At 41.7% G+C, this 27,610-nt stretch overlaps 1 protein-coding gene across 1 annotated transcript in view; it reads right to left on the bottom strand.

Annotated features, from left to right (window-relative positions):
* The window catches only part of SV2C (synaptic vesicle glycoprotein 2C), a 212,120-nt gene that overhangs the window by 26,003 nt on the left and 158,507 nt on the right, over nt 1-27,610 (bottom strand). Inside the window, exons 5-12 of the mRNA XM_044266808.1 lie at nt 14,408-14,541; nt 13,753-13,842; nt 10,568-10,678; nt 9,970-10,058; nt 7,319-7,477; nt 4,092-4,225; nt 1,969-2,172; nt 1,339-1,498 (exon numbers count right to left, since the gene is read on the bottom strand). Of these exons, the coding sequence (XP_044122743.1) occupies nt 1,339-1,498; nt 1,969-2,172; nt 4,092-4,225; nt 7,319-7,477; nt 9,970-10,058; nt 10,568-10,678; nt 13,753-13,842; nt 14,408-14,541 (1,081 nt within the window). The remainder of the gene's footprint in view (nt 1-1,338; nt 1,499-1,968; nt 2,173-4,091; nt 4,226-7,318; nt 7,478-9,969; nt 10,059-10,567; nt 10,679-13,752; nt 13,843-14,407; nt 14,542-27,610) is intronic.

Here is a 27,610-nt window from a genome sequence, read left to right on the forward strand (position 1 = left end):
AGCCACCCAGGCGCCCCCTTTAAGGGGTTTATTTTAAATGTATAGTTTAATCCACATCTGGGCCCTATTTGCAGGAAGAAGGTTGATAAAATAATGCTCACTGGATACTGCATTGTCTTAATCTTTCCTTTCCTTCTCTTTCTCCCTTCCTTCCCTCCTTTCCTTTTCTTTTTTCCTTTCCTTTCCTTTTCTTTCCTTCCTTCCTTCCTTCCTTTCTTTTTGGCAGCACCCTCATCCCAAGGCCTGTGGCATCTACCCCCGGAGCTTGCTCACAAAAGAGAATTAATGTTTGTTGAATGAATAACGGAGATGCTGTATTTGGAGGATATGGTTCCTTTCAGAGCCTAAATACTCAGCAGGAGGTCACTGAGGGCCTAGTAGAACATTTGATAAGCACACATCTGTCAGAGTTTGAGATGTTCTGTGGGAGATGGGTATATAGTTCCTATAGCATTCCAATAAGCTCAGTAATAGATGTTATTGAAAATTCTCATCCCAAATGTTTCTGCATAGTCTTAGAAAAATCCCTCCTCCATTTCCAAGTTCAGAAAATACTGACCCCATACTTCAGCACAGAGGGTTTCCATGGTGACAAAGTATACACAAAATAAAAGAGGGCAAAGGCCATTGGTCTTTACTCATGTCAAATGGAAAAACAGGGCTTTTATTATTTTAATTATTCAGCTGCTACAGCTTGACCCCAAAACTCTAACTTTTTGTCCATTCTCTGATATAAGATGCAAAGTCTTTATCTCCACATTGGACTGATGCATAACTTTGTTCTAATAGCAATCATTGTTGTTGTTGTTGTTGTTATAACTGGAAATATGTTGCGCTTTCCCAAGACATTTGGGCCTTGACCTTCCCAGGAAGGTCAAGAGATATGGTGTAGAGACTTCTCTGTGGTTGCTTAATACAGAGCTCATGCAGACACTTACAAAGGAAAGTAAGAGTCCTCTCAGGACTGATTAGCTAGTGAAAATGTGGTCCAAGACCTGAAAATGTGGTCCAAACCCTTCCCCTCATGACTTCAGTATGGGCTACTCATACCGTCAGCCAACAAACCAAGTCATGACACCAAGACACAAGTAAATGTCTTCACTAGTTTCACTGCCCAATTACTTATTCCTACTAGCAACTACATTCCCTGACATTTTCTTTTTAAAATGTATGAGTGAAAACTATGACCTCATAAACCAGGTATTTTTGTTTGTTTGTTTGTTTGTTTTTGGATTTTCATGTCCTTTGGGAAATGACAGTTCGGCTTATTTTTCTATGACTTCTCAGGGGTCCCAAGGAGCTCAGAGCACCTCTTGCTAGAGGCCCATTTCAACATACCTGCGGTCTGTGGGGTACAGTTCCACAGTGACCACATCCAGAGAGTTCCAGGCCGAGATGGTCAATCCGTTATACAGACACAGCACGCCTACCATCATGGACTCACTGCTGCCCAACCAGAGGAAGAAACAACTGATCCCCGAAAGCACCATGGAGCCACCTGCCAACGATGAAGACAAAAAGGTGCCATGTTTCCTGCCATCTTAGAAAGAATAATCCTGGTCCTTGTCATCTCTCAGCAAACCTGAATCCCACGGGGAGGCTGTGGTCTGGACTCCAACAGCTCAGGTACAGGTAGGCTCACCTGTATAAAGGTTTGCCTTTCCAACTGCCTTCTGAACACAGCGAGCAGGAAATGCATATCGTCAATTACTCAGCTACTTAAGGGGAAGAATATACATCAGTCACACATAATTAGTTCTTCAGTCTGTTAATTCATGGGAGCTGCTCAAATGAAATGTAATTAGGCATAATTTTTGCTGAGATTTAGTCCTAATGAAGGGTCTTAAGGGATTTCTCCTCATCTCTGTGGGATGCAAATCCCTTAGGGGGCAGGGAGTACAGTGGGAGCCAGGCTCCCCAGAGACGGCAAGGGCAGCTCTTTTATTTTACATAAAATCAAGCACATACCTAGCATCGTTAAGCGCCCGATTCTGTCCATCAGGAGAGCAGACACGATGTTCCCTGGCAACACTGCCAATGTCCCCAGGAAGTTGACAAAATAAATCCAGTAGGCACTATAGTCATCATCGAAGGTAATCTGGCATCCCGTCTTGTTGTGAGAAAATGAGCAGTTTTGAAATTCGCTATCAATGAATTTATATGGCTCAAAATCTGTGGACACAAAAACATTCATCAGCTCTTGACACTTGTGCCCCAGTCGAAGAAAGCCAGTCAAGAATTCAGAAAAAGAAACATGGTATTGTAAACTTGAGGGCTTCAGGTCCTGGCCAACACACAGGGGCTGCTCTAGAACCTCACATTACAAAGTAGCTGAATGAAGGATAGGTTTGTTGAATAAAAGAATATATTAGAGTCTAGTTATCCTCTGACTTTTTCTGGTTGGCCATTGCTAATTATATTACTTGCTTACTCCTTTATAATGTTACTTTGTTCTAATTATCATGTTACATAAGTACTATTATTATAGAACTGATAGCTTCCATACCACAACTACAAAAACAAGTTGTTTCAAAATGTAGATGAATCAGCCTTATCATTGCTATTTTATGGGACTAAGAGGCAAAGAGAAGGAACAGCCTTTTGTTGGACCCATAAGGCTGAATGTAGAAGTTGAGGTCAAAGTGGAGGAACACACAAAGGAATAAGAGTTACCCTTATTGGAAGGTCACTGGCATTCACTGTTTTGGGTTTTTTTTTTTCCTTGAGCTTGGATCTATCCAAGGAGAGGTGCAAAGGAATGGTGGGTTCTGCTAAAAGTCAGTGGGAATCAAAACCGTTATTGTCCCTTACTGATCAAAACGTGCCTAAAAAGCTGGCTTCTGAGTTGAATGGGTTAGAAGGCAGTTAAAGCACTGTTTAAAAAAAACCTGATTCCACTCTCACTGGGAGTTGGGCAGAGCTGCTTCCTGTCTGAACACCAAGAAGGCAGCACTGGCCCAAGGTAGCGCTATATTCCTCCCTGTGCTGGGCTGTTATTTTGGACTCATAGGACAGACACACCAAGTACAGGGGTGGGAAAGCATGGGCTTGGCAATCAGATGAAGCTGGTCTCAAATGTTAGCTGTTACCAGATCTACGAATGTGGCCAAATTACTTTTTCTAAGTCTTCACTATTATCTCATGAAATGAGATAATGTCATGAAATGAGATAATGAGTGTCTAATGATGGAAAGTAGGAACCAGCCTATGGTAGGTGCTCAATCAGTACCCTCCCCCCACCAACCTCTTCTTTTCCCCTGGGGAGTTTTCCAAACTCCATTACCAGGATTGGACAAAAAACTATCTGATTAAATATAGCCATGCATAGTCCATCTCTGTTTGCTGCAGTTCAGGCATTATCACTTAAGTAGACATCAAATTTTGAAGCCAGGATTATAAACAAACTGAGGGGCAATTCTTTTCTTCAAACATTACTCAAGGGAGGGGCACCTGGGTGGCTCAGTCAGTTAAGGGTCTGCCTTTGGCTCAGATCATGATCCTGGGGTCCTGGGATCAAGTCCTGCATGAGACTTCCTGCTTAGCAGGGAGTCTGTTTTTCCCTTTGCTCCTCCACCCACCTGTGTGCTCTTTCTCTCTCAAATAAATAAATAAAATCTTAAAAAAAAATTACTCAAAGGTATTTTTTCTTTTTAAGACAGAGAAATTGTGCACACATGTGAGCAGAGTGGGTGGGTGTGGGGCAGAGGGAGAGAGACAGAATCTTAAGCAGGCCTCACACTCAGTGCAGAGTCTGACATCTCCTGACCCTGGGACCTCCTGATCCTGACCCTGGGATCATGATCTGAGCTGATATCAAGAGCCAGGCGCTCAACCTACTGAGGCACCCAGGCACCTCAAGGATTTTTTTTTTTAACTTGGAACTTCAGCAAGTCCTATTTGCATTAAATCTGACAGAAAGAAATAATAAAAGCTTAACCATGATCCAATCTGATTAAGGAAACCCATTCCTTTATACTTTAATATCTACTTTCCCCATACGCCTCTGCCCACACTATCACAGGGGTATCAGGTTTCTGCCAAGAACTGGGCCATTTGAAGTGGCCCCAGGCAGGGCGAAGGAGCACACCTACCTGTGTTGTCAAAAACAGTGTCAATAAATGTGCAGTTCCTGAAGTAGGTGTTGACTGAAGTCACATCCTCAAAGACGCAGGCCTTAAAAAGTGAGTCTTTGAAAGTTACAGATTTGAACTTCATCCCTAGAAATCTGCCCAAAACACACACACACAAATTCTTATCAATGACTGTGTCCATCAGGGTTCAAAGTAAAGTCAAATGGGTTTAGAGATCTGATGCCCCACTATGGACTCTCCACAAAGACATTAGCCTCTGGATCTTCTAGGTTCCCACCCCCCTTCTTCACGCAGCTTGTCCTTTGGCTATCTCCTGGCTCACCTATATTATTTTCCAGCAGAAGAGATGGCATTCAGAAAAACTTCATTTAGCTTTTGCAATGTTGGCAAAAGATTTTGTAGGGTATGTTAATGAACGTAGAGAGTTTGAATGCTAACAGAGGCTACCAATTTCTTATTTTTCAATCCTATCCTCTTGCTCTTGATCATATGTCTTTATTTGAAAATTCTCTATTTGAGGTTAATGGCTTTAACTTAATGTGCTCCCATGCTCACTTTTGACAGAAGTTTGTTTCCTAAGCTAAAAATTCAAGGCTTCTTCATTTTCCTGTAGGGATTTCTGGTAGAGAACAATAAGAATTGGGCTTCATTTACATGAGGAATGATTGACTCAGGGCTGGTAGAAAGGAAGAAACTCATAGGTCACCCTCATTTCCATAAATAATTTTCTTGTCAAAGCCAACTGGTATTCCTTGAACCAAGCAGAGTGATGAGAGCTCTGCTTGTTTTTTGGGAAAGCGTAGAATGATGAAACCTGCTCAGATACCTTTTTGAATGCTGCAAGGGGTGGGGGGTGGGGGTTCTAGATGGTGAAGATAATAACAGTCATGATGATGCTAACATCTTAAAAAGAGTCTATGACCAGATCTGTCTGTGTTGATAAGGCCTCCCAGAAGACATGGGTCGATAGTCATCATTGTGTCTCGGTACGTTATTAAGAGATCATCAATCGGTACTTAGCCAGGCACTGAGAGGAGAATGCTTGTTCAAGTGGAGAATAAGTTATTACACCAAATACCACTCGGGGCAGAAAGGGTCTGAGCCTCCCAGGCAAGCAAGCTGACTGACTTAAAAGCTATACCCTCTTCAGTACTTCCAAAATTGTTTTCACCTTAATGCCTGATGATATCTGTCGGCTCAAAATGCTGTGGCCTAACACAACACCTTCTTAAAAAGTAATCTCATTTCAACCTCTACTCCAGGGGTCAAGAGTAAATCCACCTAAGCCATAAATTTAGCCATTAAAGAAGGGTAAATAATGGCACTTTTTTTTTTTTTTTCAAGAGAGGGAGAGTGAGCAGGGAAGGGGCAGAAGGAGAGAGAGAGGGAGGGAGAGAGAATCTGAAATTAGCTCCACACCGAGGGCAGAGCACGACTCGGGACTTGATCTCACAACCCTGAGATCAGGACCTGAGCAGAAATCAAGAGTCAGGCCCTTAACTAACTGAACCACCCAGATGTCCCAATAATGGCACATTTTAGGAATATTATCAATTTTCTGAACTAGAAGTGAATTTAGAAATGGAAAACAATTTCAGGTTTTCTATGAATGGATAATATATACACAGAGTTCACAAGGTACAAAATTGAAAACACTGAAAAAGGATAAAATAAATCTTTTCCCAGCCAACCTTAAGCCTCCCAGTTCTTTTGCCCGGAGGTGGCCAGTGTGGTCAGTTTTTTGTGTGCTCTTAGGAGCATTCTTTTTATGGAGTGCTAGCAAATAAGACACACAATTCTACACTGTTCGCTTTGTTTGGTGACAGTCTACCCCAGAGGCTATTCCAGATCAGTACCATGGCATTAAGGAGAGATGCCATTTTATGGTATTGAATAGGAAAGTTCTTTGTAAAAAATGAATTAGCTAGCGGCATTTCTCATTTCCCTGAAAGACAAACAAACGAAAATCAATAAAAATTCTATCGTCTTCGAAAATAAATATATATGTTTTATAGGAATTTTAATACTATTAAAATGGCTAATAATTATCTTGCTAATGTAAAAAACTGGTGGTGGTGACCAAAGAGTTGGCTTAGAACTTTAACCAGCATCATTTAAAATAGGTCAAAGACACAAACATATCAGACATGTCTAATGGAGTAACAACACTTTTAAAAATCAATGAAGTAAATTTTTACCCTGCCATTACAAAGGTTTCCATGGAAAGACAAGCGCAGGCTTGGGTTGGGATTTTATGTGGGAGAGTGAAGGTGATCCTACATGGCCTGCATGAGGATTAAGCCCTGTGTGGAATTGCCAATTTAAACAATTATCTCCTGCTTCATAATTCTCCCTTTCATCTTATAAACCCTAAGTATCCTACAGAATTCTTTCTCATCCTTCCAAAGTGGTTTTGTCTGGGAAAACTTGGTCCAGTTTTTAAAAATTTTTACTTTTACCATATCTGCCTTTGGGACAATTTCCTAAGAACAATGTTTAAGCCATCAGGAGCACACACCAGCCATTATTTACCTAGACGACAACTAACAGAAACAAATGACCTCATCTATTCCTTTCCCCCCATGAAAGAATGTGCTGGAACCACCTTCCTAAGCCAGTTCTCTGTGCATACCAAGAGGCATTCCAGAGTCCATCTTCAAAAAAGTCCTTTGCTAACTCATTCTGTATTTTCAAAGCCCTGAACTTTGGGGAATCATTTCTGTTCTTTAAGGGAAAGTCTTACTGGTACAATGTAACATTCACTTCCAGATTCAGCCTAGTGGAGAAGGAAGGGCTTCTGAAAGTGGTCCCCCTTCTCAGGGGTAATAGACGGGCATCATGTTACACTACGAATTTCTTCTCTGAATTAAGTAGCACCATCAACCATCTTATTGCCTTGTACTCCTCCCTCTTCTCTCTCATGACTTATTTCTGTTACTTTCCAGGGTCTCTTTAAATTTTCTTTTCATACCAGTTAATTCCGCTACTTCACAAATGTGAAGCAGCAGTTTCAGAAGCAGTTTTAAGTCAAGGACTGATACACATATACCTTTTTTTTTTTTTTAAGCCCGTTTGGAAGTGTTTAAATTCAGTCTGAAAATGACTTATATACAAACTAAGAAAAACAAACAAGCAAACAGCGGTGCATGCTTCCATGCAGCAAAGGCTAAGAAGAAAGACTTTTTTCAGAACAGATAGCAGATTAAGTTATTTCAAAGTTTCTGGACCTGCCATTGTCGTACTCTGCTCCCATGTGCAACTGATTTGCCATTGTAAAGTTAACACTGAAATTTGAAAATTTTTCTCTCTCGATCTTTTCAATGGGCAACATGTTCGACTGCAGATGTTTGATGACATCAGGGAACCACACAGATAATCCATAGTACCTGCAAAGACAAAGACACAGGAGTTTGTACGGGTGCTGGCATACCCGTGGCAGTGACCGACCCCTGCCAAGTGACAATTTCAGAGAGGCAGGGGTTCCTGGAGAAGCACTTGTGGTTCTGATCCGCTCCCTGCAACAGAAGGAATCATGGAGCAGCCATCTTCCCACATGCATCAGCCCGCAAAAATCACGCCAGAGAGCCAGCCAGCCTGGGAAGCCCCACGGATAGGAGGAGTTCTGCACTCTGCTTTTGGACAGGGACCTTCATCCTATACCAACACAGGGCTTCCTGACCCTGATGTTCTTCTCATCACCCTAGGCCTCACTGAGGAATCCCATCTCCTAATCTGGTGGTGCAAACTCCTGGGGTCCCCAAACTCTGAGTACCATTAAAGAATGACCTCTTTACTCATGGGGACTATTTCTGGGTTCCTACACTACTGTGATACAGTGAGCTCAAGGGCAGAGATCCATTTCTCAAGTGGTTCAAGGCTGGGAGAAGGGTCATTCAGGTTATTATCTGAAAATCCAGGTTATTTCCACTTGCTGCTATACTCTCTTAGGTATGATTCTAGCAGGGCACAGCTCAGGCACTCCTCTGTGCTCTTTAGTACAGCAGCCACTAACCACATATGGCAACCACGTAGTTGATATGTGGCTAGTGCAATTGCTGGTTCATAGGGCAGCTTTTTTTTTTTTTTAATGTTTTAAGGAAGCTCTGTACTATTTTCCAGAGTGGTTACACCAGCTTGCCTTCCCACCAACAGTGCAGGAGGGTCGCCTTTCTGTGTGTCCTCTCCAACATCTGTTGTTTCTTATGCTGATTTTAGCCATTCTGACAGATGTGAGGTGATATCTCATTGTAGTCTTGATCTGTATGTCCCTCATCAGCTGTGACAGTACATTTCATATGTCTGTTGGCCATCCCTAGGTCTTCTTTGCAAAAATGTCTATGATCCAACACTTTGGGTATTTAACCAGAGAATACAAAAATATTCATTTAAAGGATACATACACCCTGAACATCCATCACCCTGCTCTCTACTCATATACTCAGGACAAAAATCTTTGAAAATGGCAACAATGAGGGAAGCAAGTTGGCTTGCTCACGACATGGAGGAGTTTCACCTAATTTTTCATTTACTCAGTGAACGTTTACTGAATATCCACCAAATGTAGGCACTCTTTAACATTTTAGGGACATTACAAGGAATCTGTAAAGCTTACAATGTGGTCAGCAATAAATAACAAAATATCAGCAAACCAGATATTACCACGTAAATCTCCACATCAAGAGAACTTTTGACTACTTGCCTTTGTACCTAGCTGGGTGTTTAGTACATAGTAGGCACTTTTCAGCCTTGTCTACCTTCATTGATTAATGTGTCTCCTAGAACTTGAGTGGGAGTTACTTTACATAATCTGAAGCATCCCTCTTAATTTAGAAATAAGGAAATAAAACTTGGTATAGTATCTCCAAGTCACAGAGTACAGGAAGATGTTGGGTCTTCTGATCCACACTTTCCCTGTCTCTCCCATTGCTACCCCTCATGGCACTATGAAAGATTGACCGTCTTTGATCACTTGTCTGTTTGCATTTAGGGAGGTTTACAGATAGAACCTGCAGCATCGACGTTGGGCTCTACTAGGGCATTAAGAGCCAACAGACCTGAAAGTATAGGGTATTATCTAATTGTCTCTTATAAATAGTAAATTGTGTAAAATAGAGTTGGATACAAATATTCTAAAGCTATTAGCTAATAAAATTCTGATATTTTCTTTCTATCTCTTTTCTTAGAATGCATAAATGGAGACTTGATTCATTAATGACTTATTGAGCACTTACTATGTTCCAGGGGCATACAGGAGTGAACAAGACAGTTTTAAAATCCCTGTTCTCACAGAGCTTCCACAGAGGGGGAGACAGAGCTTTACTCTCTAGAGAATAAAGAACTTTTCTGTATATTAGAAGACAGAAGGTGCTCTGGGGGAATAATAAGGCTGAGAAGGGGGCAGGGAGTGCTGAAGTCTGCCATTAAGTAAATACTTAAGAAAGGTGAGCCTGGGAAGGTGACATCCAAGACAAGTCTCAGAAGAGGTGAGGAAATGAGCTGGGCAATGTCTGGGCAGCAGTGCCAAGGCAGTTCCGTGAGATGGGAACATTCTGGCATGTTCATGGAAAAGCAAGAAGGTTGCTGGGGTTGGTGGCGAGCAAAGGAGAAGAAGGTGGAGAAGCCAAGGGGAGCAAATCACCCACGGTCTCATAAGACTTTCCAAGAACTATTGGTTTTGCCGCCCAGCATTATGACAAAATAAAGTAAGTCATTTATAAAAACTGTCAGGGCCAGCAAACCTAAACTGAAAAAAAAAAAAAAAAATCCTTCCTAACATACTAACAGCATCAAAGAGTGTAAGAAAGGAGAGCCATGGGACTGGGAGTTACCGTGTGGAAATATAAAGATTTCACTCACCAAGAACTGAAATATTACTTACCCAAAGGACAGGGTGAACCAAACTATTGTAAGCTTTATTGTATTTTCCCTGACAGGGTAGTTGAAACATCTCATGAAAGTCAACCAGATCTGTAAAATATTAAACAGTTAGTTTTCTTATGCGGTTATGCAGTGAACCCACTCCCAATCGCCTTCACCAGTTATTAAAACACTGACTTTTCTTTGAGCCAGATTCGTTGGAACTTCCAGTGTCAAGGCTGGAGGCTCTAGGAAACCAAATCCTGCAAGTTTCACTTTTTTAGCTTCCAGGAAGCCAATGGACAAAGTAACTTAAAACTTGAGTGTGTCCCAGCCTTGCCAAGACTGCTTGTCTAGCACTTCCCTTCCCAAAGATGGAATGTCTTTGGAATGTCTTGGCTAGCCCACTTGTCCCTGGGGGTGGGGGTGGGGGTGGGGGTGGGGAGTAGGACAGGAGCCCTTTCACCTGGTCCCAGTGTAGGAAAATGAGGTGTCCTGGACAACAGGGGGCACAGGCTCACTCATGGAATGGTCACAATCCACCCTGCTTCTGACCAACTTTAAAGGCACCATGTTAGCCAGCACATGCCGGTGGGGGTTGGGGGGTGTCTCTTACTTACTCCATAGAGTTCCGTGCGGATCCGGACAAAACACCTTCTGTACCATGTCCCTGTGTCACTCTCAATTTCAATCAGCTCATCTATTTGTTTGGGAGTTTTGATTCTGTGGACCTGTAGAGAGCAACACAGTGCCAAGTGCTGAGTTCTCTTCTCTGAAGGCCTATCATTTGTTTTGAAAGGAGCAAAGCCCAAATCCCAAAAAAGCAAGCAGGTATCTGATAATCATTCTGTTTTTACATTAGACCATGAGCATAGAAATATACGGACCCCAACACCACTTGGAAGAATTGCATAAAGAATGAATGGGAAGGAATACTATGGAGAAAGGGGGAAGAACAAGTAGGGGTAGAGTAATATGAAACCAAAATGCCCTTCTTTGCAGCATAACCATAAAGGCAAACATTTCACAGATAAAACATTCAGAGAGATTAGCTTCTGGAATAAGAATTATTTTGCTTGGACTGAAGTGATTGTACATACTTTACTTTGGAGCCCATGGATTTATTGAATTTGGTCCCTCAATATAGTTCTTAAAGCTTCCCCATCCAACTTGTGTTCTTACAAGTTATCTTTGTATTTTATGACCCTTTCTTCCTTTTCCTGTAACCTAACCCACAGCGGCTGGTCAGCAAATAGCCACAGGCAAGCACGGTACAAAGTCCAGAGAATGGGCTCTGACTGGAAGCATTAACATAGGTTCTGCAGTGACAGAGGGGAAATAAATGATGGGAGATCACTGGGAAGGGCTGCATTTAGGACTTAAATTAGCCTCTTCTGCTTGGGAAAAGAAGCCAGACATGGGAAAGGCAATGCCTTCAACACAGAGAATGAAGCCTGAAAAGAGAAAAATAAGAATTAAAAAAAAAAAAAAAAAAAAAAAAGAATGGTTCCTTTTGTGGACCTGTCCCATCTTACCCTTTTAGTCAACATTCATTCAACTTTTAGAGAGAACACAGACAATTGCACAAATATTACCCCTGCCAGGGGTCACTTTTGAACACCTTTTTTTTTTTTTTCTGGAGATTCTGCCCATATCCAAAGCAGGACTTCTATTGTGAGAACCCAGGTACACTGTCTTTTGACAGTGGTGATTTGGGAACCCTCAGCATCTTCCAAATTATATGAGGTAAGCAGTAGCCTCTTCCTGCTATGCCAACAAAGAGGTCTGTATTTAATGAAAATAATGTCTGAGTTAAATGTGAGATTCCAAATAGAGTCAGCTCAAAATAATCCATGGAGGAATTTCTTTGTGATACTCTAGATTTTTTAAATCAAAGAGGTGTTCCTATCTCTCAACATACTATTAGTGGGAGGCTTCTTCTTCCCTCCTCATCAATGTTTGTTCATTCTGGGAACTCCCTGGGCACCAGGTTCAGCACTAGACTATGTAGTTCCAAAAATAAATTACCATACAAAGGAAAAAAAAAACCTCTAATGGAGATCAATATTAGAGGGAAAAGATGTATTCTACTGAACACCCAAGTTGAATTGGGAATGAGAGAAATCTTCATGGACTTAGGGAGAAGTATGTCATTTGCCATGTATGTGAATCACTTGGAGGCCATTCCAAGCATGGAATGGAGATACCATGTGCAAACATCCTGAGTTGTGAGAGAAAACAAGGGCCTGGACAACTACAAAGAGTTTTAGATTCTTGAAGAAGAGCCCAAGGGCCGAGGGCAGTGAGTAATGAGGGCTGAAAGAAATCAGTGGCAGTAGAGTCAAAAGTAAGGAACAAAAAGGAATGATATTTAGGATGGAAATAATAGGACAGAGTGAGTCCTTGAATATTATGGGAATAAAGGGAAGCAAGAAACAGGGTAGTTTTAAGGTTTTTCCAGTTTCATGGTCCTGGTGGTATCTTCTGAGAGAATTCAGTAAAAGGAAGAAGCTTGAAGTCTCTTAAGATGTGAAGTCAGACTTAGAAATTCAGATTTGAAAGGACATAGAAGGAAGTCCATAATGGCCTTCAACATGTATATTTGGAGCTCAGGAGAACTGTCCATTAGGAGATGGAGAGCTGGAATCAGCTAAGGAAAGTATATTAGGTTAAAAGAGAAATTAGCTAAAAAGAGTGTCCTGGAAAACAATATTTAAGGTAGGGGCATAAGAAGAAGAGCTTAAAAAAGAGGCTTTGGAGGAATGCATGCAGATTTGCTATATTGTGGGCATAACAGGGCAAAGGACAAAGCTGTCATGTTGAAATGATGTAATGACTTTGAAATTACCCAACTCTGAGATTACCCATTCTTTTGAAGTATTCCCTCATATTCTCACATAATGTAGTAGCAACATGGATGACCATGTGTGAATTTGGTAACTCAAACCTTCCAGAAGAAAAACAGTAAAGTAGCACAGTGAGGCCCTGGAGAGATTCATTTCAGAAGATCACTTTGGTAAAGCGTTTTTCCTCATGTGGCTAAGAAGGGTTAAGTGACATTGAGTCTCTAAATGACGCCTCAAGATTCCTCCAGCCTTCTGACTGTTTCATTAAAAAAAACTCCCTCCTCTGTTGTGTATCTCTTAAAAGAAGGGTTTATTCAGACATTTCCAGGTCCTCAGTAGAAGACATCCATTACTGACTTCCATTTCTCCATAACATTGCTTTAAAAAAAATATGCTAATGAAGAATGTGTGGTAATGTAGATAAAGGCCAAACTTAAGTATATATTTACAATATGAAAAATTTCTTTCCTAAGTAAAAAAGAAATAAATAAGGTGTCAACAGACTGTTTAATAAGGAACTATTTCATATGTTTTAACACCTGTATTTGGTGTTATTTATAAGACACTGAAGGTCTTATTCATGTCTCCCTTATGTCTTACTGTATGTCTGCCTAAACCTATTTGAGACAAAACATCATTAGTCTAATTGCATGACTGCCTATGTAAAAAAATTTAAACCACTGTTCCTTCCAAAAAATTCCATCCATCCAGTTTTTATTAATTTAGACTGGCTTTCCCCACTGAGAATAGACTTGGTAACTAGAAGATGTAAGAACATTCCATGCAGAGTGAACAGCAAGCACAGAGCCAGTGAGAGCAATACGTCTAAGTGAAGTGGAAATATGAGGAACCAAAAGATAAGTGTAGCTGGTGTAGAGAGAAAAATTTACAATCTGGTCTTTTCAGAAAATGTTTCCTTGCACCTGGCATAGATGATTTGCTGAGAAGCAGGTACTTACCGAGAAGACTTTCTCAGGTTGACCCCGTGCTCTCATGTTTGTGTCATGAATTAACTTCAGAATCATCCACGCTTCATCATGTTTTCCAACCTAAGAAATGTGAACAGACACTGAAGGGCTAAAAGGTAAAACACTTATTCTCCCTGATTTTCCAATAACCATCTTGTGTTGTAAAAGTAAGCTGGGTATAATTGCAAAATGGGTTATCCCACTGGACAGCCTCAAGTACATGAGCAGTTCAAGGGATGTGCCTAGAACTAGAAATAGCATCTTTGGCTGCGAAAAGTTCATGTATAAAAAAGTAAGACAAAGTCTCTTCATCGAGGGAAAAGTTACTTGCTTGAGAAGGAAATTAGTGCTTTCTGGCCATAAGGCAGCTTTTTCACACCCTGGTCTTTTAAAACATGTCTCCATTATATGTAAACAATGAGTCTTGGAACACTACATCAAAAACTAATGATGTATTATATGGTGACTAACATGACACAATAAAAAAAAATAATGAAAAAAGTAAAATAAAACATGTCTCAGTGAAACAATCCCTCTATGGTCCCATGGCAGCAAGGGAAAAACGTCCACACACTTTCCTAGAATTAACAAGGAACTTGTTCCAATGTGTGTGGCTCCCTTAACTCTTCATAGTAATACACATTACCTCCAGTAAGAACCGTGGGCTTTCAGGCATGAATGTGAGGGCCACCACCGAGGAGACACAGGGGAGTGCGCAGACTATCACGAACACACGCCAACTGTGGAACTGGTAAGCTGACCCCATGCTGAAGCTCCATCCTAGAAAAGCAAGAATGGAAGCATGAAGGAGAGCGCCTCTCAGATGGCCTGCTGGGAAAGCGAGGACCCTTCCCCTAATCACTGTGAGTGTCTACACGGCAAATGTATTGTTAAGTCTTGAGCCAATCTGGGCATTAGCCACAGTGATCAACTCAACTTTACAAACACCAATAGCAGCGGTTAGAGAAAGAAACCAAAGGGGTCACGGCTTAAGTATGGGGGGACATATGTGTTTCTGTATAACCGAATTCCAAAGGCCATGATAAATTAATTTGGAATACTTTTTCCAACAGACCCCTGTGCTGGAACATGTTCTGTTTGCTCCTCCTGGTCACTGCCCTCCTCTCTCCCCCTGCTGCGGGCCGGGAAGTGGACTGCTATGGGGCCATCAACTGGCTCCCATTAACTGGGTCTGGGAGGGTGGAAGCAGAGTTCAGGGTATTTCCTTCCCTTGCTTCCCTTCTCCCTTCCCTTGGCTGGGAGATTTGGCATTGGGTATGCCCATCTCCTGGGACCGTCTCCTACAGCCACAGCTCTTGTCAGCTTTCGGCAATCCCTCAGCCCTGGTGCCCTCTGATGCACAGGTAGGTACAAGATACTCTCCTGCAGCTAGCTCCTAGGTGCTTTATTATTCCTTCTGGGCTTCTTTTCACTGTTTCCAAGTGACTCTTCAGTGATCCCTTGTGAGGGTGTCCTTGGTTTCCTGCCAGCACCCTGACCAGTACTGATTGTTTTGTTTTGTTTTGTTTAAAGACTTTATTTGACACAGAAAGAGACAGCAAGAGAGGGAGCACAGGCAGAGAGAGTGGGAAAGGGAGAAGCAGGCTTCCCGCTGAGCTGGGAGCCCAACGCTAGGCTTGATCCCAGGACCCTGGGATCATGACCTGAGCGGAAGGCAGCCGCTTAACGACTGAGCCACCCAGGCACCCCTGAGCAGTACAGTTGTAAAGAAATGGCAGGTATGGTATTTCTCCACATGCACATGTCCTAAAGTAGATCAAGATAATTTAAAGTTTCTAAATAGCATTTTTACTCTAATAAAAAACAAGCATAATGGGATACAAACAGAAATACCTTTAAGAACTAAAAGGAAAATCTGCTGAGAATAACCAGGAATCCCATTGCCATAGTCCCCTAGTTATAGCTAAGTGTAAGAAGTAAATAAAAGCTGAAATGAAATAACAAGTAAAAAATAACTTTAATAAAATTTAAATAACAGTAGGTTAAAAAGAAGAACTAAAAGGAAGCTGATATTTGCATGAATATAAAATGGATGATGGCTAAATTCAAACATGATTCTAAATGAGAAATAATGAGGAATATAAAATCTACTTGAAAACAGAGAGGAAATGTATAGAGATATAGATGAATTAATTACATGAGGCAACATTTCAGTTTTTGGCAATACTTGGCATTTAGAAGGCATTCTGTGACCAAAAGTCGGGTATTTTCTATCCCATCCCCAAGAGAGCAGTGTACTTTTTCATTATTTACCCAGAAGCCAAGTGTGATTCTGAGGCTGATGTAACTTTCTCAGGCCACCAAGCCACAGCATCTTCTCTACCAGGATCTGAGGCAGAGTCATATACCATACCCAGCCTCATGTCCATGCACACTTGCTCATAAATACAGAATATGTTGACAAATGACATAAATGTCAATGACACACTACATCAATTCTAGATTAATAAACATTTTCTGGAAATTTAATACATGAGGGTTATGTGAATTGGTAAATTAACCACATCATGAACTTTAGAAGGGGATGTCCCCTCACAGGTTTTTGTAGCAGGAGTTCCAAAGTCCCAAATATTCAAAACACAGAAAAAAAAAATTGATGGAATAGAGAAAACATACCTTGTTCACTTCACATTTGATCAGAAAGTTTGTTTCAAAGAATATCTTTTTTTTTTTTTTAAAGATTTTATTTATTTGACAGAGAATGCAAGCAGGGAGAGAGAGAGAGGGAGAAGCAGGCTTCCCACTGAGCAGGGAGCCCGATGCAGGGCTCGATCCCAGGACCTTGGGATCATGACCTGAGCCAAAGGCAGATGCTTAACCGACTGAGCCATCCAGGCGCCCAAGAATATCTTTTTAAAAAGCTCTAGGTCCGATTATTTGACATGTTGGATAAAGAAAAGTTTTGGGTGGCGGAGTGAAGCAAATGCAAGGCTAAGCACAGGATGACATCACACCAGTGGATGGAGCTGAAACCTTCTGGCACTAGAATAGGCCTCCCTCCTTGCCCAAAGACGACCGCATGCCCAGACCTGGGACTCTGTTACCCTATATGGCAAAGGGACCTTGCAGGGGGCATTCAGTTAAGGATCTTGAGGTAGACTGATTATGTCACAGAGTGGGGCCCGACCTACAGAAGCAGAAGAGCCTTTTTGTAAGAGAAAGGGAGAGGAGGAGATGTGGCGAGGGAAGTCAGGGGTCAGCTCGGAGAGAGAGCTCAGGGTGCTGCCATGCGGGCTATGTAGACGTTGCCAGAGCCACAGGCAAGCGGTGCAGGCGGCTTGCAGCAGCTGGAAAAGGTGAGGGCTGTCTTCACTCCCGCCCCCAGAAGCCGCACCAACTCATTTAGACTTCCGACCTCCAGAATTTTAGGATAGCAACCTTATGTGGTCTAAAAACCATCAGTTTGTAGTGATTTCTTACAACAGCATTAAGAAAGCCACACAGCTCTCTGTAGTTACAGCTCTGCTGCTTACACGATTGAAAGCAATTAAGTTGGAGAATTCCAGCTCTTCTCTATGAAACCTCAGGCTCCTGGCTTTTGCCTGGACTTCTCTGCAGGCCTCGCCGAGGACTTCTCCATTCTGATAGCTGGTCTTAAAAATACTGCTCTTCACTCTCACATCAGTGGGGGAAGGGACTGAGTGCAATGTGATTCTATTTGAGCAGTTTTCAGCCCACAGAGGACGCTGAACTACAAATAGAACCTAATCCCGGAGGTGAGCTAGCTGGTCAGAGTCCCCAACTCAAAATGCATTTTCTTCAGGGGTATCATATTCTGTCCAGCAGCTTAAGTTTAGCCTGAGCATTGCGGCTCACACCCTTCTGTATTTCATCAGCCGTGAAGTGGTCTCAGGTCCCTGCATGGTGTGTGCGTGTGCACACGCACTGTGTTCTTGCTTTATATAAAGGGGGTGGGGTCCACTCTTCTCTCTCGGTTTTTTGCAGTATGTGCTTCCCCAGTCTCCAAAACTCTATTGTACCCCTTTTTTTTGTCTCTCTTCAAATCCCTAGCAGTCTGTTCAATTTCTTGCACTTGACCCCTACCCTACCTGTTTTGAGAACACAAACACAGAGAGAACGGCATACCTCTCATCTTCTCAAAGCTCCTGAATCTCCCATCCACCTGCACCTGTCTGCACCCTCGTCTTCCCTCAGGAGCAATGGCAGTTGGTCTGTTGTAACCAGTCCAAAGCCAATCCATCTTGTGACTCCTCCTTCTCTCTCTCAAGGACAGAACTATAATCTCCTGTCCCTCCTCTCTGGCCCTCTTCATGGAGTCCTCTCATCTTACTCGACGGGTCATTCCATCAGCACACCCATCTCGACCATCTAAGAAAAAACCCTAACTTGACCTCCACAGGACTCTCCAGTTGCATTGCTACTCCTCTGTCCTCATTCTCAAAAGAATGGTCTAGAGCAACTGTCTCCACTTTCTCACCGCAAGTGGGCTTCTGCCCCTAAAACCACAGAAGCTGTGCCAGTCAAGGTCATCTGTCTTGCCAAATCTAATAGGCACTTCTCTGTCCTCGTCTTATTTGAGCTGTCTAAATCATTCCATATAGCTGGTCATTTTCTTCTCTTTGAAGAACTTTTCTCCTTGTCTTCCTCATCACTACACGTGCTAGTTTCTTTCCCAGCTCACTGGCTTTCCTTCAGTTTCTTTATGTGACTCTTTCTCTCACTAGCTCTCCCAAGTCAGTGTATCCTAAATATTGATTGTCAGTCCTGTTCTCTGGATCCAGGTGCTCTCTAGGCAGACTCATGTATTTCCATGACTTTAAGCACCACTTACAGGCCCGGATCTCTGAAACATAGCCTCTTCTCTTTCTAGAGCTCCAGAAACCCATCTCCACCTGCCTATTCACATCTTCACAGAGGTGTCTATTGGGCATCTCGGAGTTACTGTGTCCAAAATGGAACTTCTAATTTCTCGCTCTGCTACCAAAGAAAACTCTCACATTTCCTTCAATGTTCCTGTTTTGGCAAATGACACACTGCCAGCCACTCAGATATTCATGCCAAAAACCAAGACCTTATCCTCGATTCCTCTTTTCCCCTCACCACATTCAAGGGCCGATCTCTCTGCAAGCTCCTTCTTTCCAACAGAACTCAAAGCCACCTACCTCTTCTCATCTCCCTGGCTCCACCAATCCCCTCGTCGACAGCACTGTACCCCTGACCTACAGTAGAAGCTTCACTCTCCTTTCCCTGGACACCCCACCCCAGTTTATCACAGGCCACTGTCCCTAACAGCAGCCAGACTTACCCTTTTAAAACATCAGTAAGAGGGGACGCCTGACTGGCTCAGTCAGTAGAGCACGTGACTCGTAATCTCAGGGTCATGAGTTCAAGCCCCACATTGGGTGTGGAGATTACTTCAACAAAATTGAGGGGTACCTGCCTGGCCTAGTTGGAAGAACATGTGAATCTTGATCTTGGGGTTGTGAGTTCGAGCCCCACACTGGGTGTAAAGATCACTATAAAGAAATAAACTAAACTAAAATGTCAACAAGAGCACTTCATTCTGCTGCTTAAAAGCGTTCAATGACTCCTAAGACGTCTGGACAGAATCCAAGTGCCTTACCACCATCTATGGAGCCAACAGAAATAGATCCCTAGCTATTTACCTGAGCTCACCTTCTGCTGCTCCCCTTGCCCTCTTGCTCAGGCCCTACCTACCAGCTCACAGTTCTTTGAACATTCAAAGCTCAATTTCATCTTATGGGCATTTGTTCTATTTTAGTTGTCCTTTCTATGAGGTTTGAAAGTGAGAGTGTCTTTCAGGCCATCTCATCCCCACTGTAGTTCCCTTAGAGTCTTTGCATTTGCTATTTTTCCTCCCAGGACTGCTCCGTATATGTTGATATTTACATATGTTTTGCATATGTTGATACCTCCTTCCCACCTTCCCCTAGGTTTAAGGTTATCACTTCAGAGAAGCCAAACCCTCAATCCCACTCTCTGTCACAAAGGCCTATCTTATTGTTCCCACAGCATTTACTGCTATCCAAACCCATCAACTGCATCGATCTGATGACATGTTTTCTCTCTGTCCCTCTCCCCACTAGAAGAGTAGGAACTCTGATTTTGTTACTCACCAATATAGTCTCAGGGACTATACCAAGTGCTATATATTCCTCTGGGAACATGTGCCAGATCACTGAGGCTGGAAGCCTACTTTTCTTCTGATGTTTTTTACATTCACACCTAACAGCAAAACAACCTTGACTTACTTTACCAAATTAAATTATTAATTTGTATGTCATAAAATTTATTACCTTTTCAGGTATCCAGTTCTATGAGCTGGAGAAATGCACAGTCACGTGGATGCCATCATTATCAAGAGGCAGATCAGATCCATCAGCCCAAAACATTCCTTCCCTCTGCTCTTTAGCCATCAACCTTTCCTCCCTTCCTAACCACCGATAACCACTGGTCTTTTCTCTGTCCCTATAGTTTTGCCTTTTTCAGAATGTCATCTAAGTGGAATCCTAATCTGACTTGATAGATTTAGAATAATGTATCCACGCAGACTGTTCCTCTTACCAGTAGTTTGTTTCTTTTCATGACCTAGCTTTTGTGGCTAGATCCAAGTTTGTTCACCTACTCACCAGTGAAGGACAGTGGATTGTTTCCAGTGTTATGGGATTTTAAATAAAGCAGCTGTCAACATTTCAGTCAGATTTTTTTATGTCCCAAAGTTTTCCTTTTCTCTTGGATAAAACACCAAGGAGTAAGCTACTTGAGTCATAGGATAAGTTTATGTTTAGTTTTATAAGAAATTGCCAAACTATTTTCCACAATGGCTGTATGTTTTTACATTCCCCTCAGTAGTGTGAGAGACTTTTAGCTGCTTCAGACCCTTCCTACCACTGTTTTGGCAGTTTAGGGTTTTGTTTTGTTTTGTTTTTCCCTGGCCAATCAAATAGGTATGTAATGGTATTTTATCACGGTTTTAATTTGCATTTCCCTACTGCCTAGTGATCATCTTAATTTACTTTGCTTATTCATTCATATTTTCATTGAGTACCTATATATGCTAGTCACAATGCTCCACAATGTGGAGGCCAGTAAGACTTCTTTTCCACCCTCAAGGATTTCTAGTCTAGGAGAAGAGGTAAATTAGTTAACAGACAAAACAAACAGTCCCACATGTGCTGGAACAGCTTATGAAGAAAGTGTGGTGTGGTACAGAAGAGGCAGAGGTATCTATCCCAAAGAGTATCTTCTCCAGAGCCCTAGCAAAATTTCTTTTCTGATTTGGGTCCTGAACAAAGAGCGAATTCTTAAGTTCCTAACTCTCAAGTTAGAGCTACAATTCAAATTAATATTTAAGAAGTCGATGAGAGTAGCCAAGACAGGTTGTGCCATACCTGGTCCCTAACCTTTTCCTTCTAACCCTCTGACCTGGAGAAAGGGAGGACAGCCCTTGAGTGGGAGGAGGGAGTCCTAGAAAGGGAGACCAGTGCTACTCCCCATTTAGGACATGGCTCCTGGGAAAGGGGGTCAAAGACTGATGGATGATCTTCTATGGCCCAGATGAGGGACAGACTCAGTGACAGTCCTGAGAAATGGCCCTGCAGATGTTCTTACAAACTATAATACCATTATCTGGATCCAAAAATTAACAAAAGAATGAAGTGGACACTGTAACTGTTCAGCCATGGATTCCTGGGACCCCTCCCCATTTTGATCTCAGTATGGCTTACATTTGAATTTGAGAATGAAATTCTCAAACCACCAACATTAAGAAGCAGGGAGACATCAATAGGAGTGAAGGGCCAGCATATGAAATCAGGCCACATGCATCCAGGAAGGTGGGTTGTTGCATCTAGATACTCATCTGCACTTAGAAAAACGGATCATCTTAAATGAACCCACTGTTGGCACCATGCCTTTTTTGTCTTAAAAAAAAAAAAAAAGTGATTCTTGCGTGGGTGGTGGTTCTAATTGTCTTTTGGACCTTGTTTTTAAAAAAAAATACCCATTAAAATGTCATACTGAGAGATTTATCTACATATAATGTAAATTCCACACAAGGAAGGACCTCAGTTAGGGTATTACAGAAAGCAGTTCCTGCACAGCACTCATCAGCATGGCGCTAATAAGAGCATTACTCGTCTTGCATAATAATCAAGGCCATTTACAAGCCTTGAGCCAATGTGCTGGAGGACTGCAGAAACCAGCTGCCTCCCCAGTTGCATGACTGTCTGAAATTTTTCAGAGAGCCAAGGCAGAAGTATGTGATGCATGTGGAAGAAGAATGCTGGCTTTTGTGCTCTTTTTGGGGGCTTAGTGGCTGATGTAGTCGTTAATGAGCACCAACTTTACCAATCTATATCTGGGCACCAGTTTTGTGATATTTGTGGGACACAGTCTTCGGTAAGAAGGCAGATTTTCTTTTTTTAAGATTTATTTATTTATTTATTTGAGAGAGAGAGTCAGAGAGAGAGAGAGAGAGAGACAGCATGAGCAGGGGTGAGAAGGAGAAGCAGACTCCCCACTGAGCCGGGACCCCCCCTCCCCCAACATGGGACTCTCCAGGAGCCCCCAAAAGACAGATTTTAGGCACGAGACACAGATTCAATGTTCTTAAACATTAGGAAATCAGTATTAATAACCAATAAATCTATGGGAGATGAGTTTTTAGTAGCAGTAAATAGCAAAAGTAGCAAAAATAGTAAAGTAGCAGTAGAGGTAAATTGCCTGTATTTGTCAGTGAAAACCAAAATTCTCTTTGGAAAAGTAGCTCAAAATCCCTTTTCTCAAGTGGCAACACACTTAGGAAGGGAACAAGATCAGATAAATTTCTGATTTTATTCTTACAGAAATAAAATTTTATCCCCTCAACAGGTCACTGGTTTACAAAATAAATACTATTTAATCAATGTGAAACATTAACACTTGGCTAGAAACTCAGGTTGTCCTGGATCTAATGTCATCTGTGACTTCAGAACCAGTCAGACATCCCTGAGGCTGATAGCAGAGACTTTCACCTCCTCCTCATTTGCTAAAAAAATAAAATAAATAAAAATTAAAAAACAAAAAGACAAAATAAGTAATAAAATAAATAAATAAACAAAATAAAAAATTAAAAAAAGAGAAAGAAGCCAGGGTGAGGGGAAAAGGTAAATCAACTATGATACAGCCATGCAAAAGCAAACCATGAAACTACTGGCAAAGAATGAGGTTGATCTTTCTGAACTCATCAGGGAAATGTCCAAGTTACACTGCTTGCTCAGTGAAAAAGTTCTTTTCTTTTCACTATTTTTTTAAGGCTATTTTAAAATTTTATTTATTTATTTGACAGACAGGGATCATAGTAGGCAGAGACACACAGGTGGGGAGGAAGGAAGCAGGGCCCCTGCTGAGCAGAGAGCCCGATGCGGGGCTCGATCCCAGGACCCTGAGATCATGACCCGAGCGAAGGCAGAGGATTAACCCACTGAGCCACCCAGGTGCCCCAAGGCTATTTTAAATGGCTACTCAGGGTATGGGGTGGGTACTAGCAGGGGACTTTCACTTTTGGCATTATTTGTTTGAGTATTCTATAACCTTTGTATACTATTTAATGAAAAGGGGGGGTGCTTTTTGAAGAGTTGTAAGCCTTTGATTTTTCTCCAGTACAAGGCATGATGGGAAGAAAGGATAAGGAAAGTGGGATGATAATTTTGATACTGTTCAGTCTCCATACAATTCTCAGAACTAAATTAATGTTCATTCCGATTGCAATGAATCTGAACATTGACAATACAGTGCTCGTTGATGGCTAGCTATGAGAAAGTGCCAGAGATTGCCCTGGCGTCTCCAGGTCGCAAAGAAAACAATATTCACAGACCTTTGATCTTTAAACCGGTAACTCTAGTCGTAGGCTAATTTTGGATTCCTGGGGCAGAAGCCAGGTGCATTTTGAGCCGATCATGTAGCAGGACTGCTGACACTGGCACACAAAGCAAACATAATAATAATTTAAAAAAAAAATGGCAGGGGGGTGCCTGGGTGGTTCAGTCGGTTAAGTATCCAACTCATGAGTTTGGCTCAGGTCATGATCTCAGGGTTGTGAGATCCAGTCTGGTGTTGGGCTATGCACTAAGCGGGAAGTCTGCCTCTCTTCTTTTCCTCTGGCCCTCTGTGTTCTCTCTCTCTCTCTCTCCCCCAATAAACAGATCTTTAAAAAAAAAAAAAAACACAACAAACAAACCAACAAACAAAAACTTGGCAGGGATCTGCCCGCAGCACATAACCATACCTTTAAAAAGAGAGAGTCAATTCAACTGGAGTTATACACCCCAGGGAAAGGGCCCAAGGGTCCAAGTCCACATAGCTGCGGGAGGCATCTCTCTCTAAGAGCAGGACCGAGCAACCAGCTCATCTTTCCTGCTAGTTTCTCTCTTTCTTTTTCTGAGCTCTGGTCCTACCATTGGGAATGCAGAGTGAGTGGTCAACAGCAGAGGGAAGTCATGTTATACCCCTGGTTCCTGAGTGTGACTTGTCATCCTAACCATGCTTTCAAAGAAGCAAACTTCCTAGTGGCTTTTGAAAGTCAGAAATTCATGGGCTTATTCATCAAGATTATTTTTTCTGGATTATCTTCTGTGAGGGCTTCAAATATGGAAAGAGTGACTACGAGTGCCTTTCCAGAAAGAGTTCCTGGTGCAAGCATGAATGACTCATTCAAGCATGGTGCTTCCCAAGCTCCACTGGAAGAAAGAGTCTAAGGGTTTGAAAAAAGCGGGTAGCATAAGAAGTGTGTATACGTGTTTCTGTTTTCAACAAAGGTTCTTTGGGATTTTCTTTTTTAGACAGACACTAGTATAACATTAGTATTATGATAATATAGGTCCATTAAAATTTTATCAAAGATTTCATGTAACTATATACTATAGTAGCCTATAGAATTGGTAAATTTTGACTACATACAAATGAAGCTTGTATCATAAGTGCATAAAAAGGCAGCTCATTACTTTGTAACTACACATTTTATATACTTACACTTATTATCTTATAGCATATATAGGGACACATTGACTTTCCTTCTCTATCCTACATAAATATTTACTTAACAACAACTGTGTATGTTTGCAGATTTATATTAAGATTTTTTTTTTTTTTGACAGAGAGAGAGAGAGATCACAATTAGGCAGAGAGAGAGGGGGAAGCAGACTCCCTGCTGAGCAGAGAGTCCGATGTGGGGTTCAATCCCAGGACCCTGAGATCATGACCTGAGCCGAAGGCAGAGGCTTAAAGCACTGAGCCACCCAGGCGTCCCATTAGAGGTTTATATTAATACATAATCTCTTGGATAAGCTAATGCCCTGGCTTAGGAACCTGAAAAGCAAACAACTAAATATTAAGAATTCTTCCAACAGGTAGAAAGTTGGACTAACAGACTCTAAAGCTCTAAGTTCCTCTCTGATTCTAAGATCTTATGTCTGGAACAGGTGAAGCCATCAGAAATTCTCTCTGGAGAATAGGTCCATGATAAGAAACGGAGCCCTTTCAGAACTTAACAAAATAAAACTAAACCAACTTGTGAACTGCCATTAGTTCTGACAAATGCCCAAAGGTTGAGAAAAAGGACTTGCGGCAAAACAACGATATTTATTCTGTATATTAGCATCCCAGTCGATCTGCTTTTAAAGTAGCTGTCCTTAGAATACTGTTCAGTTATTTTTTAACTGCAGTAAACACGCAATGTTCTATACATTAGTTTCAGGTGTGCAACATAGTGATTTGACAAGTTTTGCTCGTTAGGCTATGTTCACCACAAGCGCGGCTGCATCTGTCACCACACTCTAACCATACCACTGACTCTGTTCCTGTGCTGTCCCTTTTATCCCCGTGATGTATTCATTTGCTATCTGGAAGCCTGTATTTCCCTCTCCCTGCAAACTGTTTTGCCCATCCCTGCTCTCCCTTCCCCTTTGGCAACCATTAGTTTGTTCCTGGGATTTAACAGTTTCTGTTTTTTGTTGATTTCTCAGATGATACATATATGAAATCGTGTGGGACTTGTATTTCTCTGACTTATTTTACTTAGCATAATGCCCTTTACATTCATCGATGTTGTTGCAAATGGTACAATCTCATTCTTTTTTATGGTGGAGTAATATTCCATTGGATGGATATACCACATCTTCATCCATTCATCTGTCACTACACACTTGAGTTGTTTCCATATCTTGGCTGTTGCAGATAATGCTGCAATAAATACAGGGGTGCACCTATCTTTTTGAATTGGTGTTTTCATTTTCTTTGGTAAATACCCTATATTGGAATTACTGGATATGATATTTCTAATTTTTAGTTTTGGGGGCATCTCCATACTATTTTCCACAATGACAGTATCATCTTTACATGCACCTACACAAGGGTTCTTTTTCCTCCACATCCTTGCTAACACTTGTTATTTCTTATCTTTTTGATACTAACCATTCTGACAGGAGTGAGGTGGTATCCCATTGTGGTTTTGATTTGTATTTCCCTGATGATGGGTGATGCTGAGGGTCTTTTCACATGTTTGCTGGCCATCTGTATGTCTTTTTGGGAAAAAGATCTCTTCAGGTCCTCTGCCCCTTTCTTCTTCTTCTTCTTCTTCTTCTTCTTCTTCTTATTATTATTATTATTATTATTTGTTTTGTTTTAAGGATTTTCTTTCTTTATTTATTTGACCGACAGAGATCACAAGTAGGCAGAGAGGCAGGCATAGAGAGAGGAGAAAGCAGGCTCCCCGCAGAGCAGAGAGTCCAATGTGGGGCTTGATTCCAGGACCCTGGGATCATGACCTGAGCTGAAGGCAGAGGTTTTAACCCACTGAGCCACCCAGGCTCCCCTTATTTTTGGTTTTGAGCTGTGTAAGTTCTCCATATATTTTGGATATTAATTCCTTATTAGATATATCATTTGTAAGTATCTCCTCCCATTTAGCAGGTTCCCTTTTCATTTTATTGACAGTTTCCTTTGCTATGCAAAACCATTTTATTTTGCTTTTATATTTGTTTCCCTTGGCTCAGAAAATCTATCTAGAAAAATCCTTCTATGCTCCATGACAAAGAGATTATTGCCTATGTTTTCTTCCAGGAGTTTTTAGGTTTTGGGTCTCCTTATTGGGTCTTTAATTCATTTTGAGTTTATTTTTGTCTATGGTGTAAGTAAAATACTTTTTTTCCCCCCTAAACTGTGCTCTGTATAACTTCATGTCTCCTGTTTTATTCCAGATCAGGATTTCTTTTTGTTCTTTGCATATGGCCTCAGCAAGATCTCGCTTGTGATCAACGAAAGCTCTCTATCTATTCCCTAAAGATTCTCAATGATATGACACAAAAATACTAATGGAAACCATTTTTAGGTGAAAGTTATTTCCCCAGGGTGGGGATAAAGAGAGAGCCATAATATTTCCTGTGTTATGACAACAGAGGTCAGCCCGAGTGCTCTTTGTGGCTGATGCCAAAGGTCACACTCATACATCTTTGCCAACTGTTGCCCCATCTACCTGCTCCTTTTTTCTGGCCCCATTTTTTGCCTTGTAGTCTCTGATCCAGAACAAATCATTTAACACTTGACAAGTAAAACAGCTGCTTAGCTCATGATTCAGCCCCCAAATGACCCTTAGAGCTTTGCCATTTATGTCAAAGAAATTCCATTCTAATGGGCTGGGAAATACGTGCAACCACGTGACCTGGGAGCTCTGGTTTCTGGGGTTGTGCCTCAAGGAAGGGGACATCGTGGGCCCCTTCCAAGTGCAGTGGACAGCAGTACAATTCTGGAGATGTCCACCCTCCAAGTCCCATTGCCAGCTGTGGTTCACATGGATCCAGTTTAACACCAC

The sequence above is a fragment of the Neovison vison genome, chromosome 1 (genome assembly GCF_020171115.1).
Source record: "Neovison vison isolate M4711 chromosome 1, ASM_NN_V1, whole genome shotgun sequence".
In the NCBI taxonomy this organism is placed as follows: domain Eukaryota; kingdom Metazoa; phylum Chordata; class Mammalia; order Carnivora; family Mustelidae; genus Neogale; species Neogale vison.